The sequence below is a fragment of the Dipodomys ordii genome, unplaced genomic scaffold, assembly GCF_000151885.1.
Source record: "Dipodomys ordii isolate 6190 unplaced genomic scaffold, Dord_2.0 Scaffold93, whole genome shotgun sequence".
Taxonomy (NCBI): Eukaryota; Metazoa; Chordata; class Mammalia; order Rodentia; family Heteromyidae; genus Dipodomys; species Dipodomys ordii.
Genome location: NW_012267309.1, coordinates 2,719,063 through 2,742,310, shown reverse-complemented (window position 1 = coordinate 2,742,310; position 23,248 = coordinate 2,719,063). Strand labels below are relative to the sequence as shown.

Sequence of the window (23,248 nt, the reverse complement as noted above, 5' to 3'; positions counted from 1 at the left end):
ACCAGCCTGGAGGGACTTTCAAGTATGTCCTATGGTTATAGCCCAATATTGTGCTTCCCCTCCACCAAGAAAAGGAAAAGAAAAGCTTTAAGTTGTTGGGCAATAGTGTGAGCCTATAATCCCAGCTATTCAAGAGGCTAAGACCAGAGAATCACTTGAGTCTAGGAGTTCTAGGCTATAGTGTGCAACACTGATCTAATGATACTAGTGCTGTTTGGCACCAATATGGTGACTTTCCAGGAGCAGGAAACCACCAGGTTGCCTAAGGAGAAGTGAACTGGCTAGGTTGAAAAATCTCTAAGTATATGCTGGAAGAGTTGCGGCCTTGATCCTGAGCCGGGTGCAGAGGAGGAAATACAAACAACTGCTCAGAGCCTAAGAGAATGGAGAGGAGTTCCAAGTGGAGGGAACAACATGGGCAAAGCACCAAGGTAGGGCTAGAAGACATGGGTCCTCAGAACAGGTCCTCTAAAGCCTCTGACAATAATCTTTTCCCTGTCCTCCCTGGCCATGAAACCCCCCAACCTTGCTAAACCACAAGGCAGGAGGGACCAACTTCCTGAGCACTTCCTAGTCATACACTAGAAGAGTGTGGTAGCCAAGCAATCTGGGCTCACCTCCTATCTCTGCCACTGTCTACAAGGCTTGAGCTTCAAGGTTAGGTATGTGGAAGTGAGTTCTGTGCTGAAGAAGCTGGTACCACCTAAGGGGTACCCATAATCAGCCCAAAGTCAGTGCCTGTTTCTTTCCACTTGCAACATCATTGGCTAATACCTGATAGTCCTCACAGGTTATATACCAAAAATCCTAAATGTTTTCACTGCTCATACACATGTGGGAAGTATCTCTGCTACTAATGTCTTCAATTACAAAGAAAAGCCACCTAACCCCGTTTCCACTATTCAGAGAGCAATGTACATACTTCACAATGAGAGCTGACTATCTGCTCCAGTAGTACAGGCTTATGACTCTTCAGTCTCTGGACTAATGAGGGCCTGGGAACATCAGACACTGAGCATTAACAACCCCCTTCCATGCACACACTGCCTATATACTGTCCACAGAGGCCTTCACTAGAGAAGGCCTACACCAATACAACAGGGAACAGGCCTCTGGGCAGGGCTGGCCCCTGGAATTCTTTCTTCCTAAACCAGTTTGGTCATTTGATGCAGCAAGTACAACCCTAACCAAGCCAGGGGAGCTGGCCTCAGCATTCCAATGAGGCAAGGTTTGTTCCAGGAAACACTTTCCACAACAAAGCTGGATCCTCCACGCCTTTTGTCTGGGCTTATCCAGCACCACCCACTAAAGACAGTAGGTCTCACATTTGTTCCAGAAGGTCTACCATGCCCGCCATCAGGGTGTATCCAGCTCCTAGAATGGCTGGGATTGGAATCCCAGGAATCCTTGAGTTATACCAGCTGCTCACCCTGGCATGTCAGCCTGGGTAGGGTCCTTCCACGACCTGCTGAAGTAGAGATATTGTACTCTTCCTCAGGGCTAGGGGCCATGGTTTAAATGTATTTTTTATCTGTTCCAGAAACCAGAAACACCCCCTGTATATTACCTTGCTTTCTATTCAGGCTCGTTGAATAACCCAGGGGATGGCACATGCATCCTATCAACCTTAGTACAGTCTTAACACTTACTAACACTAACATACCTGGTCTCTGATGCTGAGAGAGAAGACACAATCAGATTCCCTAGGACCCAACTGTTCAATAAATGCCAATCCACTGAAGGATACACACACACAGACACACGCACGCACGCACGCACGCACGCGCGCGCGCTCCTGAACTTGACAAGTCACAGTATTTCAACATTTGATGATTATCAATGTGGAATTCAATGTGTTTGAGGCCTGGAAGGAAGCTGAAATGGGTAGCAGAATGATGTGGGGACCTGGGAAGTGCCACCCACACATGTCTGTGAGTTTTGGGCCGCTCAATGTAGCTGTTCAGAGTCCTGCATAACCAGGATTCCATAGGACACCAAATGGCATCAAATCTTATTAAATTGAAGATGAGACTCACGCCTACTAAGCTGCTATAAATACAAGCTCAATACTATTATTTCAAGATAAAGAATTTATACCATTAAGAGATTAAACTTATAATCAAAGTTTGATTAGATCTATTGTCACTGAATAAGCCTAACACATCATAAGTGAAAGTGTCAACTAGACAAAGAACCAGAGATTTGGGATCTCCACAATAGCAAATATGGAACAGGCACATACAGAAGACTCAACATCGGGGCTTGAAGACTCAACCTTCTTTCCAAGAAAGGTCTTTTTATGAGGAAATGAGATCACAAAGACATGTAAAATGACGCCAACATGGTCTAAAAAAGGAAGAAATTCCCTTTTATGTTTGTCCACTATGGGAGAAGAAAATACAACATTTCATAAGTTTTCTGTAAATCTAAAACTGTTCTAAGAAATAAACATTATAGAAAACTATGTTAGCATGTACTCAAACATGGAAACTGAGGGAAAAAGATCTCTTAAAAGATATATCAGGGAAGATATACAGAACAAAACAACAGGAAACTGAGTAAACAAAAAATAGTAACAGCATATCAAAACTGAGAGACCATTGCCAAGCAGAACTGCTGGGGGAGGGACACTGCACTGAGAACAATGATAAAAAGGAAGCAGCATCTCTACTCTGAGATTGCAGAAATTAAACAAAGTAGCAAGGCAAAAGTCTTACACAAGGAAAGTAAGGCAACAAAAACCCAGAAAAGAAGATTCTTATTTTTGTTGACTATTGCATTTACAATTACATAGTTCTACTCCTTGTCAGCACAATGATACCCACATATGATTTGAAATTTCTCACTTCACAAACTAAACTACGACACAAATTAAGCAACATTGAACATAACACTAAAGCATTTTTCTACCTACTTACTGAATTTACCAATAACTTAACTCTGTGTTGAAATTGCTGGATTCTCTCACTACTTTTCTGAGGTGGATGACTTATATTTCCTTTTTGGTATCACTCATTTTAATTTTACGGTGCCAACTGGTTATAGTATTATGTATGTGTTTAGCTGTATGCCTATATGTATATGTATATCCTAGAAAAAAATGTTAAGACTTGGTCAAACTGTATTTTTCCCATTCAAGTACAAAAATGTTTTCAAGGTTGTAAAAAGTGTATAGTTGTTAAATTGTAAGTAAAGACATATATATTTTTTAAAAAAGAAAAAAAGAAAGAGAAGAGGAATACAAAGTCCATCACTCTAAATCTGGGAAGGAACACTTTCTGACTATATTGCCGTTACAATCTGAGCACTGAGCTTCTATGTCACAGCTTCTACTTGGAATGTTGGGGCAAAAATAGCAACTACAGGCTCTGTTGCATGGGAGATCTGAGCAAAGGGAAGGAGTGCTTGCTCAAGAGGCATCCCAGGCACCAAGTAGCAGAGCAGTGGTTCTTGAACTCAAGGTCAGGTCCAAGGTGCCTCATTCACTAAATGAGGAACGTTCAAACAGACCCTCAATAGATCTTCCCCTCCTAAGGGTGGGTGCTCATGGGCCAATTTCATGCTGAACACTGAAGCAAAACAGTGAATTCTCAGTAAACAGAACCAGTATCTTTATCTTAAAAATTAGTCAGTGTGATCAGGAGGCCATCTCCAGAACATCAGTCAAGGCAAACCAACTCAATAAAAAAAAAAAATTGTATTTAGCATCTGTGATGGAACAAGGTTAAGCCAACTGAGTAAATCATACTCTATGTCCAAAGGCAAACTACTAACTTATGCCACAAACTAATAATAAGTCCCTTTTGTTCTTTCTTGAGGTACTAGGGCTTGAACTCAGGATCTTGTGCTTGTTAGGTGGTACTCTATAGCTAAGAAACCACCAGATGGGTACGACAGCCATAGTGCTAGAAGGAAGCTGCCATAAATTCTTTTTTTTTTTTTTTTGGGTCCGGTTGTGGGGCCTGAACTCTGGGCCTGGGTGCTGTCCCTCAGCTCTTCAGCTCAAGGCTAGCACTCTACCACTTGAGCCACAGCACCACTTCCGGCTTTTTCTTTTTGCTTATGTGGTGCTGAGGAATCGAACTCAGGGCCTTGAGCATGCAAGGCAAGCGCTCTACCACTGAGCCACCTTCCCAGCCCCGCTGCAATAATTCTTAAAGATTACTTTAACAGTGAAATTATCTGTAAGATAAAACAAGCAAAAAGACTCTGGTCCTTACTTACATTAAAAAAATTTTTTTTGGCAGGGCATCCAGGGCTGATGCCTATAATCCTAACTACTCAAGAAGCTGAGATCGGAGGATCAACATTTAAAGCCAGTATGACCAGAAAAGTCTATGAGACTCTTATCTCCAATCAACCAGCAAAAAGCTGAAGTGGAGATGTGGCTCAAGTGATAGAGCACTAACCTTGATTGAAAAAGCTAAGGGGCAGTATCCAGGCCCTGAGTTTAAGGCCCACTACTGGCTTAAAAAAAAAAAAAGGAAAAAAAATATCCTTGCTTCATTTTTCACTTCATAAGCACAATAATTGGGTACTGATGTCATCACATGACATGGCACCTCTCTCAAATATTGTTACAACATCAGCACATTGCTTGTCTGACATGAAAAAAACATTTTAAGGCCTGGAATGATGGTTCAACCTGTAATCTCAGCTACTTGAGAGGTAGACACAGGAGGATTATCCTTTAATACCTTCACAGAGTTGTATGATCATCCACATCATCACTCCTCCTCAAAGAAATCTCCAGCCCCATTAGCAGTAACTCCCATGTTCCTCTCCTCCAGGCCCTAACAGCCACCAATGCATTCTGGATATTTCATATAAATATAATATTATATGACCTTTTGTGACTGGCTTCTTTTACTTGGCATGTTTTTGAGGTCATTCATTTTTATAAACAAATGTCAGTAATTTATTCCTCTTTTATGGCTGAATACTCTGTGGCAAGACCATGGATAAACATCTGTTTATCCATTTGATTATTTGATGGATATTTGGGTTATTTCTACATGGGGCTATTCGGAATACTGATGCTATGAATATTAATCTTGTATATTAAGGATATATGGATAAGAGTGGAACTGCCAAGTCATATTTTATCTCTTCAATTTTCTTTTCTTCTTTTTTTTTTTGTGGAACTACTACATTGTTTCCATAGTGGCTACCCCATTTTATACTCCTATTAGCAGTGAAGGGTTCCAATTTGTCCACATGCATGCCAACACTTCATCCCTCCCTCCCTCCCTCCCTTCTTTCCTTCCCTCCTTCCTTCCTCCCCCCCCCTTTACTTCTTACTTTCTTTCTTTTTTTTGGTCAGTCATGGGGTTTGAAATCAGGGCTTGGGCACTGTCCCTAAGTTTTTTTGCTCAAGGCTAGTGCTTTACCACTTTGAGCCACAGCTCCACTTCCAGTTTTCTGGTGGTTAATTAGAGACGTGTCTCACAGAATTTTCCTGCCTAGGCTGGCTTTAAACCAGGATTCTCAGATCTCAGTCTCCTGAGTAGCTAGGATTACAGGCACTGCATTATCTGTCTTTTGACAAGAGCCATCCTAGCTAGTGTGAGGTTTCTTCCCATTTTACAAATTAACAGTAACAATCATAGCTATCATTGCATAAGACTCCTAAAGTACATCATTTCGCTTAATATCTATCTCAAAGTTCTAGGAATTCATGTTCCCATTTTATGGAGGAAGAAGCTAAGGCTCCTAGAGTCTAAGGATGTGACAGGGTAGAGGCATACCATCTCCCTCTGCTGCATCATGCCCAGAACACTGCCCACAGCAAAGGGATCCATTCCTTCACTATCAAGTTTCCTATTTTAATAAGAAGGGAGATACAGTACCCAACAGGACCCTGGACAAAGGTTCTGACATATCTTCAATTGCAAGAAACAGGAATGGTCCATAGAGAAGACAAACAGCTCTAGAAGGTGTCACACATTATTCAGAATGGCTAGTAATTAACACCATCACCAAGGATCCAGTGGTGAGGAGGAGGAAGACAAGAGCTTCTGCACACTGCTGAGTTATCTGGGGACAGCCCATCCATGTCACCCAGCATTTTACCCAACAGAAATGAGCATCTATTATCTACCTGAATGTTCCAACAGCCCCAGGCTAGAAATGACCAGAATGCTATCTTCCTAACACTGGGTGAGGAAAGTATGGTACAGCCATGCAATAAGCCCCAAGCAGTGAAGACTGCCCCAAACCAGGCAGCAACCAGGCTGTCTCACAAAGTAATGCTGTGTGAACACAGAGAACAAGCATTGTGAAGCTCCATGGATACTAAGTTGAAAAGTAGGCAAGGTTAATGTATGGCATCAGAAGCCTCTAGAAGACCCAGAGCACATGATGCCCACCAAGCTCCCCCCTGGGCCGGAATCCAGGGCCTAAGTGCTGTCCCTGAGCTTTTTTACTCAAGGCTAGCATTCTACCACTTGAGCTACAGCCCCACTTCCAACTTTTTGGTGATTAACTGGAGTTAAAAGACTCTCGCAGACTGGGAGCCGGTGGCTCACGCCCGTAATGCTAGCTACTCAGGAAGCTGAGATCTGAGGATGGCAGTTCAAAGCCAGCCAGGGCAGGAAAGTCCATGAGACTCCTATCTCCATAACCACCAGAAAACTGGAAGTGGCACTCTTGCTCAGGTGGTAGAATGCTTGTCTTGAGCTGAAGAGTGCAGGGATAGCATCCAGGCCCAATGTTTAAGCCCCACAACTGACGGGGGAGGGGGGGAGGGAGGGGAGGGAGAAGAGCCTCACAGACTTTCGTGCCCCAGGTGGCTTTAAACTACACTCCTCAAATCTCAACCTTTTCAATAGCTAGGATTACAGGCGTGAGCCACTGGCTCATGGGTAGCACATGATTTTTTGATCTGTGAGTGGCTGCATGAGTGTGTCCACTGACAAATCATCTTTGTAATTTCTGTACTTATCTTACACCTCAATGAAAGACTTCTGGTAAGCTCCCACGTGAGGGCTGCCACTGGAATGTATACCACTGTATGTGCCTCATTATAGGCAAATTACACCTCAATTTTAAAAATGAGGACTGTAACAAAAAGAATCATCCATATGTCAGTCACTTCAGAAATGTGTACTCCTTGGGAGGTCAGAGGCATCAGATCTACCTCACAGTGAACTTCCCCAATCCCAGAAGTGCCCACCAAACTCCCAAACAAAGAAAGAATCTTCTAGAGAGGTGAACAGAACCCTTTGTCGTCTTTCTTGGATCTAATTCAGGCCACATCTCAAAGCCAAGATATTAAAAGGGGTTCCAAATGGACTTAATACCACCCACCCTATCCCTATCAAGAACAGTGGCCACAGTGACTTGGCTTACTATGGGAAATCAGTTGGCGCTGTGGAGAAGTACTTTTCCCCAGAACCAGACACAGTAGGCAGTGGGTCTAAATGTCCTTTTCAAAAGCCTCTGAGGGTGCCTGGAAAAGGCCGGTCCTTCACCTCTTTCATGGGAGCACTGTACACAGCTCTTGAACACAGTTCAGAGCTGGAGTCAGCCCTGGGGCCAGTAGGGAGGGCTGGACCCACTAGGTAGGGAAAAAATATTCACCAACTCCCTCAGAACTGCCGAATCACCTCCAGGTCAATGCCTCCTTTGGCCAATGACTAATCACTCCAGTTTACAGATGCTGTGGAAGCTTGAGCAGGAGACAAGGGCAGGGCCATCCAGCCAGACATGGTATTGGGCAGGGCAACACTCTTTGCAAAAGAAGAGCCAGGCCTATCCTGGGGATGTTGTACTGGCACCAAGTCCATTCCTGATCTTCATGGTGGGTACAGGGATGAAGAAAGTAAGCCCATGATTAATAGAGAGCAGATACTCAGATCTGTAGAACAAATAAAGGACAGATAAAGGGACATAGCTGGAAGATGATAGGTACCATACTCAAAGGAGGTAAATGGAGATGATGATGAATCAGATGCTGGAGCACTGAAAGTACAGAGTAGGGCTAGGTGACTCTAGAAGTATAGGGAGCTCTGGGATGCTAGGTGGGCTGGTCTTACAAGTTCCTGTGAGATATCTGATCTTTCTTGCCAGTGGAAAGATCATACTGCCAGTGACCATGTGGCAAGTACAGCTCCTACTTCCTAGATCTGGTCTTACCCAATGGTCCCTGGGCTAATGAACACTCTACATAGTATCCATGGTACACAGGATCCTGCCACAGGCTAAATCACAAATGATAGACGGAGTGAGAATGTTCAAGATCCCCAAGTAGAAACTGCATAGAGATGGACTGCCCACTTGTCTTCCCACAGAATTATTCCATAAGCAGAGATACTCCTGAGACTGATTTAATTGCCCCAGATATGGCCTGGGCTTCAGTATGATAAAAGTCCTAGATGATTTTATGTGTAGGCAGATCTGGGCACACAGGCCTGCCAATTCATCTAAAGAGAAACCAGAGACAGATTATAAGAGACTCTCATCACACTCACTGGCTGTTCTTATCATACACACTGGGTAAGGGGACTCCAGGAAGGACCTCCCCAAACAACACCCTCCTCCCATTGTTCAAAGAGACTTCCTGAACAGACACAGGCAGCAAATGGCATAGGCTTCAGAGCCTTTAGAAAGAGACAGTGATCTTATCTGATCTTGACAACAGTCTTGCAAAATAGAACCTGTCACCTCCACTTCACTGGTAATCAAACTGAAGCTCTACAAGGTCAGATGACTTTCTGAGTGGTACCACCAAGGAGTCTCACACACACAAAAATGATAATAATAATATATAAATAATTCACCCTTTGAGAAAGGGTGACTCCCAGAACAGTGTATAGGGAGTGCCAGGGAATTGCTGAGGAGTCTAGATCCTAAGGCCCTCCCATTAGCAGAAGTCTGAAAAGACTGCAAAATCCCTGTGAGAGAGGATAGGGATCTCCTGGGAATCAGAGCCAGGTGGGCACAGTACATATCTACTTTTACCACACTCCACTGCTAAGCATGCCTCCCTTGTTTATCAGGCCACATGCAGGAGACATACTTTGCCCCAAGTTCCTCCAAAGACCCACCTATCCTACTCACGGCTAGAGACCCATCCCCTTCCTGCTATATAGTTCCCTTTCCTCTAGGACTCCTACACTTGTAGCTATAGGGGTCACGAGAACACCTAGAGAATACTAACACAGGGCTGTGATGTCTGTTAATTGGTCCCTGACTACCCATGATCCCCCCTCTGTGAAGCCAGTAACAATCTGCAGTGGCTGTCCCATTGCCAACTGAGAATCCCAGCTGCCCTGGGCAGCGTCCAAATACTAAGCTGCTTTTAGAAAACTGGGGATTCGTCCCTGGGCAGGAGGGATTTAGCTGGAATTGGGTGCCATTTAGAGAAGATTACACCCTAATTGCCCTCACATCAGCAGAGAGGCTTTTGGCCAGCTGAGTCCTGGGGCTGACAGGGTTCCCCACAGACCCTGGCTCACCTGCCCAAGGACAAAGAGCTCACTTCTGGGACTTGGGGACCAGCTATAAGCAGCTGATTGCCCTATTACAAACCTTCATTCAGCAGTCTGGGTCAGACAGGCGGGGTGGCCTAAACCCTCCCACCCTTGGTCCCAACAGGCAGCTTTCCAGTTCACATCTGTGCCAGGCCAGCAAAGGATGGCTCAGCAGGCAGAGCAGCCTGGGCCAGGCTGGAAATCACAAAAGAGTAGGGCATCAGCCAGGTTTTCTTCTCACTTCATCTCTAGCCCTCTCACATTTCTTCACCTCATTAGCCTGTTTTAGGAAGGGACATCACCAAGGCCTGATGTCAGCAAGTGTCAGGAACCTTTAACTTAGGCCTTAGAGTCTTTCCCACCACAGGACACATGGTAAAACAGGAGCCTGAAGAGAAACAGACACTGGCTGTAACGATATAAATGCTAGCTTGTCCAGAAGCACTGGAAGAGGGGTTGGATCTGTGGGCAACACGGTAGCCAGGCATCAATGTCACAGGCACCCTTTGTCTAGTGTTGCAGTGCTCAGTAAGATACCAAACAAATCCAATCTCAGATCCTTTTCAGGTCCCTGTCACAAGGGATGTATATATCCTAAAACCCTCAGGCTCAGACTGAGGGATGCTAGGACTCAGTGTATACTAAATACAGTGAACCCAGCTGTCTTGGTCTCTCAGGGGAGTCTTTGGTTCCTACTCATGCAGTTATATGACCTCACACATGGTCACTCTGAACACCTCTCTCCTGGGGTCACTTGGGACAGGTCATAGTCTGCCTTAGCTCAATTACTTTGCTCAATTACATTGAGCTTAAATGCTCAATGTAACAATGGTGGGAGGTGAGGCCTAGTGGGAGAGGTCTGAATCATGGGAGTAGAGCCTTCAAGAATGGATTGATGGCCTGGCTCACACCTGTAATCCTAGCTACTCAGGAGGCTGAGTAGCTACGAACAACGGAGCAAGGAAGTCAGTGAGACTCTTATCTCCAATAAACTATTCAGAAAAAGCCAGAAGTGGTTCTATGACTCAAGCAGTAGAACACTAGACTTGAGCACAAAGAAACTTAGGGACAGCACCCAGGCCCTGATTTCAAGCTCCTAGGACCAGCAAAAAAGAAAAGACAATCAAGCCATAAGAAGACAAGGTCAAATCTTACATGTATAATTGCTAAGAATAAAAGCCAAGTTATAATGGCCACATACTATATGATTACAATTATGTGACATTCTGGAAAAAAAAACTATAGAGTTGGTTGATTGAGGCTCAATAAGAGATGGGGTTAGAATAGGGGAAGCATGGGATTTTTTTAAGGTGGTAAAACTATTCTAAACGATACTACAATAGGAGATAAACAGCACTATTCATTTAAGATCAGGTAACTTCAAACAACAAAGAGTCAACCTTAATATATACAAATATTTAAAAATCATTAGGGAATCCCAGGATAGAATGTAGAATGTAGAATAGGTATATATACAGATTGTATGTGTGTGTGTGCACGCACGCATACGCTTGTGTGTGTGTGTGTGTTTATATATAACTAAAAACTTCATAGAAAGGAGTGACAAATATGATGGCAATGTAAGTGGTTTTGGGAAAAAGTGAAATCTGTAACACTAAAGGCAAAAAGAACACCACAGAAGCCTACTGTAGTATGGGTTAACAATTCAATACTATGAATTGTACCTGTACCTATGAAATGGAATGAACAATTAAGTTATTGTGTAGTGGGTAGTGGGAGCCAGGTGTCTCATTGAGTAGGATGCTATGGATAGTGAGGTCAAGTGGTGAGAATGCTTCATGTGGTGATGGATTAGAGTTGGACACAGCAGTATGAGGTCATGTTTTGCTAAATAAACATGCAGATGGCTACATTCAGAACTATACTGTTAAATGTATATTAACATAAGTTAGTAGATACACATATTATCTACTTGCTCTATAGCTGAAAGTATCTATAATTAAGGATATCTTAGTACAATGAGCAACCTAAAAACGAGATCTTTGTAATTTTAATACCTTTCCCATTTTAAAGGGATTCTTGGAAGGAATGGCTGATTTTTAAGACTGAGGCAGGAAACATATAAGATAAGCCTGGAACATCATGTAGTATCACAAAGTTAATAAAGTGTTTAAAAAGGAAAATAGGCCAAGTGCAGTGGCCCTGGGAGGCAGGGAAGGGAGAATCACTGTCAGAGGCCAACCCAGGCAAAAAGTCCAAGAGACATTAGCCCACTAAAAGCTAGACACAGTAATGTGGCTCTTTGAGGAAAACATTAATAGCAAGATCACCCTCCAGGTCTACCCAGGCATAAATGCAGGACCTTGTTTTAAAAACAACTAAATCAATAAGTGCATGGTTTAAATGGTAAGGCGCTGCTTGCAAAACAAGCCCAAGACCTTGAGTCCAACCCCAGTACCACCTCAAAAATAACAAAAAAAAAAAGGAAAAAGTATCACAGTGATTTTATATGTCATATAAGCATAATATACACTGAAAGAACTCTCTCAATAGCCATAGCTGGAACAATTTGAGTAACAAAATAAATTAGTACTGAATATAACCCAATATATAAAAGGAACTTTCACTAGTCTATAACAATCAAATAAATAAAGGGTGGGAGAAGGATAAGCCTTCTTTTCCCAAATAATTTGCACATGACTTCCTTCCAAAGACTGTATAAAATAGGAGGGGAAAAAGTAGCTTTAGAATAGAGAAACCTAACAACACTATCTCAGTCAGGTAACCAAAGTCAACAACAACTGGGATCCATCTTAGTGACAATGTGTACTACTGATAGGAGAGTAATGAGGCAGGCCCTTGGCTTTGTGATCTCCGTACCTCAAACCCACAGTCCCAATCTAATCATGAGAAACTTGAGACAAATACCAATTGAAGGACAAAACCCCAACCAATCTTCCTTAAAACTGTCAAGGTCATCAAAAATGAGGAAATCAGAGTGTCATAGTCAAGAGGAGCCTCCAGAGACAAGAAGATTAGATGAGAACTTGAGTCAGAAAAAGAATGCAGAATAGATGTACAGTCAAAAAACAAACTTTAAGCCAGGTACCAGTGGCTCACACCTGTAATCCTAGCTACTCAGGAAACTGACATCTGAGGATCATGGTTCAAAGCCAGCCCGGGCAGGAAAGTCCATGAGACTCTTATCTCCAATAAAACCACTAGAAAACCAGAAGTGGCGCTGTGGCTCAAGCAGTAGAGTGCTCACCTTGAGCTGAAGAGCGCAGGGACAGCACCCAAGCCCAGAGTTCAAGCCCCACAACCGACAAAAAAAAAACAAAAACAAAACAAACAAAAAAAATGAACTTTACAATTTTTTGGCGGGTGTGTGGCAGATGGGAAGAGCTGGGAAGGGGAAACAAAGGAGGAGGCAACAATGCTTGATAAAAAATGTACTCATTACTTTGCCCATGTAATTATAACCCCTCTGTATGGTATTTTCACAATTAAAAAAAGAAGAATGCAGAATAAAAATTAAGGTAATCTAGATAAATAGGGACTTTAGTGGCAATGCCTTGATATTGTTTCATCAACTGTTAATAAAAATACCACACAAATGTCTGATGTTAATTAAAAAGGCAATGGCATGTGGAAGATACAGGAGCTCCGTACTATCTTTGCAATTTTTCCGTAAATCTAATGATTAAATAGCAGCACAGTTCAACACATTAAATGGGCTAAAACTACACACACACACACACACACACACACACACACACACATTATACATGGTGCTTTATTTTAACAAGATGCTGAGAGGTTTAATGGTATAAGTGGTCTACCAGGTTGGCAGCTTCCAAGCAGTAGTAAGGTGGTAGAAACAGGATAAGAAGTGTACCACCAAATGTGGGGAGTGGTAAAAGAAATAGGATGGGCAGTGTATAACCAGATATGGGGGTTTATATCCTATGTAGTCTCATATGGTTCAGGTTAGCTGGGTGGATGGCTCTGCATTTACTTAAAAAAATTTTTTTATTGTAAAAATACTGTACAGAGGGGTTATAATTACATGAGTAAGGTAATGAGTACATTTCCTATCGAGCATTGTTACCTCCTCCTTTGTTTTTCCCCTACCATTCCTTCCCTTTCCCCCTCCCCCCTCGTCTGCCCACTCCTCCCAGTTGTAAAGTTCATTTTCAGCATTTACTGCTTTTAAAGGATGGAATTACACACATACAAAAATTCTCATTATGATCAAACTGTTCCCTAACAATACTCTGGAGCAAGTGTATATATCCTCCTATATCCAAGCATTAGAGAACTGAATGTGCCACACAAAAGTACCCATCAGTGAGCATGAGTATCTCAGGTCATACTCCTAGGGTACTCATGGTATCAATCCCTCAGATTCAGGGACACAGTGCTCATCAGCCAGCCCTGGATCCTGGTAGCTGCTCTGTGAGGGAAGGAAGAGGCACAGGATATAAGAAAGAAAGACAGAGCAAAGTAACTAAGAATACTAGGCAGGAAGCAGCATGTGTTGCAGAGAACTTAGACATAGTACCATCACCGGAGTGAAAAGCTGGTTCCATTGCAAGGCCTTCAGAAATAAACTGGCCTAACACAAGGAAACTGAGGCCAACAAAGGGCAACCAGCTCTGGGTCACAAGTCTAGCCAAGATCAAATGACTCTGCTATGCTAGAGATAGAGTTTGAAGTCAGTCCTCACTCTGACCTTCATGTTCTTACTTGCAGGATGGGAACAGCTGTCCCTCCTTTCTGGTTTAGAACACTGGGCATGGGCATGGTATTCAGGATATGTCTATTAGATGTCAACTCAGTTCAGGTAGGCACAGTTGTTCAATAAATGCTGGTATAGGAATGGCTGGATAGATGACCCAGCAATGTCATCATCAACTGAAGTTGGCTCCCTGGAAAATATTAAGACAGGAGGGTGCCTAGTCATGCCAGATAAGATGGGAGTTTGCCTGCTGGGCTCCTCCAAAGCACTGGGACAGGGATAGGGACAGCGGCTGGGTAAAAGTACACAGGACTTTGCATATGGCTGTCTTGACTCCAATAAAACATGCTGGTCCTGACAGAGACAAACCATAAAACAAAATTTATGAGCCAAATTTGGGAAACACAAATGCTACTTGATAGCAGACAACAGACAACATTAATGACTAGCAATTATTAGTTTGTTTGGTTTTTTTTTTTTTTGGTCATGGGGCTTGAACCTGGGCCTAGGCACTGTCCCTCAGCTCTTCAGCTCAAGGCTAGCACTAGAGCCACAGCACCACTTCCAGTTTTCTGAGTGGTTTATTGGAGATAAGAGTCTCACAGACTTTCCTGCCCAGGCTGGCTTTGAACCACGATCCTCAGATCTCAGCCTCCTGAGTAACTAGGATTACAGGCATGAGCCACCAATGCCCAGCTAGGTTTTATGTGTGAAAAATCAAGTGTGGCCAAGCAATTGATTCAGAAGTAGCCATGCAGGATAAACTGAGATACAAAAGCAAAACTGGCCATGGCTACAAACTGCAGGTATGGGCAAGAGCACAGACAAACTCACCATGTCCTTCTATCTACTTAAACAATATTTTCTTAAAAAAAAAAAAAAGAACTGTGACAGATGTGTGAAGATTTCCCCTGCTTTCTCTCCCTCCACTCAGTACCAGGGTTTGAGCTCAGGGCCTTGTACTTGGCTCAGCTTGTTCTCTACCAACTAAGCAATGCCTCCAGCCTGGCCTTCTGTTGGTTATTCTGGAGATAGTCTTACATACTTTTCTACCCAGCCTGGCTTTAAACCTTGATCCTCAGGATCTCAGCTTCCTGAGTAAGATTACAGGCATAAACTACTGGCTCTGAGCAGTTTCTGCAGCTTTATGTTGTCTGTGTTATCTCACACACTCCTGGGAAAAAGAGCTAACAACAACAACAACAAAAAGTCAGATGTTCCTGTACTGATCATTTACTGTCTACACATATTCCACAAAGACACTACTTCTCTGCTTTACATTCTGAGGTTCCTAAGATACACATTAAAAAACACACACACACAATATCTTCTAAAAATGAAGTGAGCCCCATGTTCCTTGATCATCTACCTGAGCAAAGTAGCCCTTACAGTTCTGAGGAAGAGGAGGGGCACCTGTCCTGCCCAGTTCATCAGCCTCATCTTTCTGACTGCTGGGACACTGGCCTAAGCCTAAAGGACAGTTTTCTGATTTCTACCCTCAGAGGAAGGACTGAGGTCCTAAAGTGATAGGGAAGTCCAGCAGAAACCCTAAATGAACTTGGGATAGGGCTTATCAAGTTGTAAGCTCGAGTGTTCTTAGAGCACTGGGCTGTGGTGACAGGTACCAACCATTATTAACCGATTGTGGTCTAGACAGGCAGAGTGGCTTATCTAGGGCCACATATTTCTTTAACATCTAGGCAGGGTCCAAACTCCCACTCCAGTATTAGAGTGTGGAGACCACAAGGCTGGACACCATCACAGAACAGCTTCCTCTCCTGTTCAGGCAATGCCTAGCTCCTCTGGGGCCCAAAGTCTCCCTGCACTAAGCCTGGGCCTCCTATGGCCCCACCTGCTAAGCCTCAAGGCATGCTTGGCATCCCTGAAGACAGGTCCACTCCATCACAGCTATGTCAGCCGCATGCCAGTGGAAGATGGCCAAGGCCACACCTCCACATGCTGGCAGGACTGTCCTGGAGCAGCCATTCACGGCCTGGAGCAGATTCTCTGCCAAGTTTAAGTGCCTAGTTTCCAGGCACCGCAGAAAACAGCACTAGGGCCTGATATGGGAGTTCCAAACACTTTTTAAAGTGGAAGGGCCCTTTAAGATTCTTTCTTGACCTTCTGCTCCATATCTGGTAGTTGGAAAGGGAGGCCCAGAAGGAGTCAGTGACATGAGTGGGACCACATGACCACTGTTTGGATGTCTCAAGTTGCCTCTCTCAAACTGTCAGGCCTAGGAGCACTTTCAGTGAGTCAAGAATTTACAAGACCCAAACAGGTAATCGTTATGTAACTAGCGGATCACCACCAATTCGCCCTCCAAAATCCTTGGGTTTCCATCAATCTTCCAGTCCCCGAGACCCCTCTGATCAAAAAACAGACACAAGACAGTTTCACAAACTATAAGAAGAGCAGGAGAATCTTCTACTCGGTGTAACTAAGCCCAGGATTTCTCTTACTCTAGAAACCAACACGCCAGCCTTACCTCTGGTTTCTCTGTAGCATACCAAGCAGTAGACCTAGAGGTGGAACTTCAACTAATCCCTCTATTATCCCTGCCTCCAGCAGTGACCCAAGTGCTGGGAACAACAGCTCAGGCAAGTTCAAAAAACACTAGTCAAGGGAGCTTCCCATAAAATATCCAAGCTTGAAGGGTAGGTGGGACTTTCAGGAAGAAGGGCCGGTAGGATGGTCCTACAAACTGGAAAGGTATGACACATAGGGCAGTCCTCTGGAGCCAGCAATGAGAAATCACAAAGAACAGGGAGGAGTTGCAGGTACTGCAATGAGGAGACCTAGGTTTGAATGAGGTGGGAGCAAAGGTGGCTAAACACTTGATATATCCAGCCCAGCCCAACACCCAATTCCACCCACTCCACAAAGACAAAGGTGCCAACCTCCCAAAGCTCAGCACCATCCAAGGTGGCACAGCAAAGCTGTGAGGGCACCCAGATCTGCCCCTTAACTCTCTGATGAGACCCACATGGCACCCAGACTCAGCCCATTCACCTATGGTACCTGTCGTGCTGTACCAACACATCTGTCTCCTGGAAGCTGAAGTTGACCCAGCTAGATGTTCCATGACCACTCAGAACTATAAACACCTGTGGATGACCAAAGCTTACCCAATTCTCTTCCCTACCAAGCTGGAGAAGGGGAGAAGACACAAGGTAACTTGGAACAGATGTGGCCAAGTCAGACTCAAAAAAATCATTAGCAAATTGAGTCATTGGGTATCCTCCCCACTGCTAGCCTTACCCATGCTGTCAGCAGGATACAGGCATCCCCCTAGGGAGAAAGGTAGCAGGGCCAGCAATGACTCTACTAACCCACCATGGGACCCCCCTCAGCTTGTCAACCATCTTCCTTCCTTCAATGATTGTTATGTTTATAAATACAAGAAAGAGTGTCAGCAACTCCATTTATAACATAAGTTGTTAGTAACTAAGCCCATTTTAGCAGGCTGTGGATGGCTCATGCCTGTAATCCTAGGTACTCAGAAGGCTGAGATCTGAGGATCAAGGTTTGAAGCCAACAAGGATGGGAAAGTCTGTGATTCTTATCTCCAATTAACTAAAAAAAGCTGGTAGTAGAGCTGTGGCCAGTGATAAAGCACTAGCCTTGAGCACAAAACGCTCAGGGACAGCACTAGGCCCTGAGTTCAAGCCCCAGGATCGGCACAAAAAAAACAAACAAAACCATCTTAGTTCAAGAAATAAACTTAAAAGAATTAAAGTGGTTTACCAGTCTAGGAGAGAGAACTCCCAGAAGGTACTGGCTCCCTAAGTACTGACTTTTGGGATAGGAGTTAAAGTTTTCCAATATGATATTGACAAAGATTAAACAGGTGAACAAGAACCTATGCTGGTATGGGTATGAAGAACAGGCACAATCTATATGGTTAGGAGGTAAACCAGAATACATTTTGGCAGCACTTCTGAAATTAATGCACATTCCTCCCACGGGTGAGAATGTCCAGCTTGAGGGCTGTATAAGGCCCAAGAAATCACTTAATACAAACACATGATGGGACAGACATGTATGTTTCTCATTGGCTGCCCCCAACCACGTGCCAGTATTGATAATTTTGTATGAACTGAGAATGATGCTATAAATATCAAAATGGTCCTAGTCAGTGTAAAGGGCCCCCATCCCTGCTAGACTCTGCTTGGGACTTTAAGCAGAATAGTATCCCACTTTACAAAGAGGAGAGAAGTAGTTTGACCAAAGTTGTATGGAGGAGCGAAGGAGAGATATTAAACTAAGAAAACACACAAAAAGCCACTACAGAAATGGTAACACATTCTTCCAAATTCTGCTAGGGACTTGCCAAAAAGGTAATTGCCCTAAGATTATGCCATGTTCTTTACTATGCCAAAACACAATTGTGTCCATGATAGCAAAGAGCTTACAACTGAAAGGCTCTGAAAGGGGGACCATTTAAGTCAGCAACAGTCTCTTCTCAAAGCAGATACCACTGAAGGAAAGTGATTAATATAAAAGGGGACTGACTATAAGGGCTGGCTAAGAGCAGTTCACAAGCTCTCCACAAGGAAATAAGGCTACCTATCACTGTGTGCAGAGGGAGGAGCTCTCTAATTGATAGTACTGGCCTGCATGGAGAGAGAGAGGCAGGGGTAAGATAAGTCCTGCTGTGGTAGACTAGAAAGGGCATGAAGGCACACTCAACTCACATTTTCACAGGCCCTTGCCTTCCTCTGTCATTTTCCCCCTACGCCTTGATGGAGGCTCTTATAGGAGGTGCCATATCCACTCCTCTACTAGATCTAGTGCCAATGGAGGCTGGGATAGAGAAGGTGCCAATAGTCACAGACAGTTGGGTATGAAGACTTAACTCCCAACTTCCCAGAGGAGCTAATCCAGCACCTGCTCTGCCTAGGCTTTGTTTTAAAGATCGAATCATTCTTCTCCAGTGTCATAGAGAGAGTCCTACTGATCTCCCTAAGAAGGTAAGAGAAACTCCAGAGTCCAGGCACCTGTCCAAGGTGCCAGAAAGTTACCAATAACCATGACCAGGATAGTTTGATGGAGGAGTACACTGTCAAGAAAACCGACAGGCTTTCTGCTGCCTGACCCTACCTCAGGCTTTTCTAAATATATAATCTTTAAAACAACCCTTTCTGAGCCAGCAAAGCTACACTCCCGTTTTGTAAAAGGGAAGACCGTAGCCACAACACTTGCAAATGGTAGAGCCTGGGTCCAAACCCAAGTGTGTCCACTCCAAAAACGTGTCCTCTTAAACCTCCACAAGAAGGGTGGGAAGTCAGGGAGGACAGAAGACACAGTGACGTTTAAATAATCCCAGAAAATGATTGCCCAAATTCCTCCTTACTGCCCCCTCTTGCAAGCTGTCTGCCAGCCTTGGATGGGGTGGAAGGTGTCTAATCTCTCTCCCCACAGTGGGAATGACACAGGCCACTGAGGTTTCTTTCCTGGAGGAACACAGGCGCCACATCAAGGGGGAGGGTCGAGAAGGGAGGACAGAGCAGGAAGTGGACGAAGGAAGCCATGCATCCGAGCTAAACCGGTGGGAGAGCAATCATGGAAGAAGATGACGAGGTCAGAGCACTTGGGCCAGAGAGGATGCTAGCGGACCCTGGCCCGTGACAGGGACGAAGTGCAATTCGGGACCCTGACTTCCTCGGGCCTTTCCTTCCTGTCCCTTCCTGGCCTCTGGGCACTCACGGAACTAACAGAAAATACTCCAAAAGCAGCTGCACCAACGAGAGGGGAAGTGTTTTGTTTGAAGGTGACAGAGAGTTATGGCCACCCAGATCCAGGCTCAGCCTTTCCTAGCGGGTCACTCGAGTCCGTGCGCTCAGCATCTGCCCATCTACCCACACGCACATTACAGACACACCCTGGACAGCGACGACCACCGCAAAGCATCAGCCCTTACGAAAAGGAAAAAGGGCCGCCGGGGCCTTCAAAGGAAGAGGCTGGCTGGCAGAGGGGAGTTGCAGGGTGCCAGGGCACTCCCCGCCCCCCTCCGCCCCCAAGCCGCAGTCGGGTAAGGGCCCGCGGGCCAAGGCCCAGCTCACGCTCTTACCCTGCCCGTGCCCCCACCCCCTGCATCCTCCGCCGGGCAAGGGTGACATAGCCCCACAGGCCCCAGGCACCCACGGGGATCCCGGGACGGGGGTCGAGCGGTGGCAGCTTACCTCTTTGAGCTGCTCCATCTCGCTGCGGATGGCCTCATAATCCACCTCGAGCTCCTCGAACTGCAGCTTGAGCTGGTGCTTCTCCTCCAGCACCGCCAGCCCGTACTCGGCCGCCTGGATCTTCTCGCGCGTGGTCTCGGCCAGCTCGTGGGACAACCGCTTCACTTCAGCGCGCAGCCACTCCGGCTGCGCGTCCATCACCAGCCGTGCGTACTCTTCTTCCTCCGACGGCGCGGACATAGTGGCCGCGCGCCGAAGCCGACTCTCCCACCAAGGTTCCTGCAGGCCGGACCCTCCGGAGCCTCCTGAGCCTCCGCCGCTGCCGCCGCCGCCCAGCCCCGACGGCCGCCCGCGCCGCCGCACTGCTTCTCCCTAACTCGCGCAAGGCATACTGGGGGTTGCAGTCCCACTGAGGGAAGACTACAAGACCCACCATGCCCCGCGTCCGCCCGGTTCACGGCTGTGATTGGTCCGTACTTTGAGGAGGCTGGTTCTCTGACGCCTTGGCGAAGGTGTCCGCGGTCTCGGCGGTGCCTACTACAAAGATCCGTTGCGCGGGTCTCCCGCCCAACTCCGAGCGGTGGTTGGCCAGCGCCACCGACGCCCTGATCAGTTGCTGGTCTGTCGCCTCCCATTGCTTCAGACTCGACCTGTCAAACCCGGGGGCCCAGTGACTACCCGGAGAACGTCCGGTTTGGGGTTCCCGGCCTTGGGACGAGCAAGGTAGAGAGTGTCCGGCCGCCATCCGGCCGCGTTATTGCCCCGCTTGTAATAAAAACCTGGACACCCTGTGACTCGCGCTCCGTGTGGGCTGCTTTGGATGGAAGCGTGGCGGGAGTTGCTGGCAAAAGGCCGGTCCGTCGGGGACGCCGGCGCTCGGGGGATGGGGTAGGGGGGACTTTTGAGCGACTCCCCCCACTGCTGGGCGAGGCGGTGCGGGAAGGAAGGTGGCCCTATGAGCACAGGGTCATAAGTGAGTTTAATACAGTTGCTGCCCGGCACCCATTTGCAGATGTCGTGCCCTTTACCTTAGACCTAGAAAGAACTTTCCTCCCTTGGCTGGTCGTTTGTGTCCAACTGCTTGGGCCTCTTCTCTCTGAGCCCACACAGCCCACAACTGCCGAACGTCATGAAGATAAGAGTGGTCAACACCAGCGTCGTGTAAATAAGTTCATCCTTCGCTCCCGTTTTTTATTAAAACTAGCCGATCCACTCCTTCTCTAAGGTAAAATAAAGGGATAATGCTATGGACCTCAATAAAGGCACGGTCCTACAGTCCCCCTCCCTCTTTTTTTCATGCCCCAACCTCTTTGGACCTGTAACAAATTTGTTTCATCCATTTTTATTTTACTTCCTTATTGTGTCTCACCTTACAATGACATCAAGCACACCTAAATACTCCTCAAGCTCCCCCTCCCCCAAGAAGTTACCTTGGCTTACTACCACTCTCAAGAGAGTAACCTTGCTAGAGGTCTGCGGCTCATGCCTGTTCCTAACTACCCAGGAGGCTGAAATCCAGAGGATTGTAGTTCAAGGCCACCCTGGACAGAAAAGTCTGTAAGAATCTATCTCCAATTAACCTGCATAATGTGAGACTGGAGAGGTGGCTCAGGTATTAGAACAACAGCCATGAGCAAGAAAGACAAGCCGGAGTGGGAAAGGTATTCCTGCTTGTTCATTCATTAGCAGTATGGATCTATAGATTCTTTTCTTCAGTAGATTACAATTCATTATTTTTTCTTTTGTTTGGGTTTTTTAAAACTGTACTTTTTTGTCTATTCTTTGTTCATTTGGGGATCAAACCCAGCACACTGCACTTGCTAGGCAAGCGCTTTGCCACTGAGCTACATTCAGCCCTTAACTTTTTTTTCCCTTTGGTATTTAAATGTTAGATTTGGCCAGTAAAAGCCCCTCCACATTGGCTCCATAGCTTTTCAAAGTGTAATAACTTTTTAGCACTTTTTAAATCTCTGTCACAACACATTCCAAGATGGAGATAATATTATACTTACTGTGTCCCAGATGGAATGATCTATTTCTCCCATGAAACCTTAATTCTTTTAGTATTTTAATGTCTTGTTTATGAAGAATGTGTCATATTTTGACTTGTGACATGAACTTATTTTTAAGGAATTCAGCCATAGTGGTAATAGAACATGACCAACCAGTTTGGTTACTGTGATTGTTCTGACATTACAGTGAAAATCCTATGTGTCTGGCTGGGGCAAGCTGTTTATAATAAATGGGAGAAACCAGAGGGAAAAGAAGGAACAAGCCTTTTTCAAACAAATACACAGCCTCTAGAACACATGCACTTGACCCAGCTTGGCCTGACAGGGAACCTCCCACTCCCATCTTATACCTGTGGTCCTGGTCTGTGAAGGGAGAGGGACAGCCATGGGAATCTGATGCAGGTACTTTGAACTTGGAGACCTGATGTGGCTAGGATGATCTCAGGCGCTTTCAGTTACAAACACATGTGGTCGTTAGCATTGTGGGCTTCCTACAAGAGGGATGGCACTGATCTTCAATGTTAGGACTGTGTGGGAGGAATCTGGGATACATGATGTGTGATGAGTAAGGATGGAGTAATTCAGAGATGCTTCCCTCAGGAGGTGACACACAAGGGCAACCCAGAGGATGGATAGGAATTGGCTAGGCCAAGGCTGTGTGACTAAGGTACTCACAAGGATAAGAAAAGCAGGTTTTGATCTCCCCTACCCCACTCTGTAGAATCTATAGTATGGAAGAAGGGCTACTAATATTGAACACTCTGGGTCCCCAACACTGCCAAGTCCTTGATATGCATTCCTTTACTTAGTCCATACAATACCTGAAATTAAGACCATCTGCTTTATAAATGAGGAGACTGAGGCTTTTAACATCTG

General features: G+C 45.3%; 1 protein-coding gene across 3 annotated transcripts in view; it reads right to left on the bottom strand.

Annotated features, from left to right (window-relative positions):
- Positions 1-20,740, bottom strand: part of Bicd2 (bicaudal D homolog 2 (Drosophila)) — a 49,954-nt gene extending 29,214 nt beyond the window's left edge. For 2 of the 3 annotated variants that reach the window (XM_013026423.1, XM_013026422.1), the window contains exon 1: positions 20,361-20,740. In XM_013026423.1, coding sequence (XP_012881877.1) covers positions 20,361-20,600 — 240 coding nt within the window. In that variant the 5' untranslated portion in view covers positions 20,601-20,740. The remainder of the gene's footprint in view (positions 1-20,360) is intronic. The other variant, XM_013026424.1, reaches the window with a different exon arrangement.
- Positions 20,741-23,248: the final 2,508 nt, after the last annotated feature.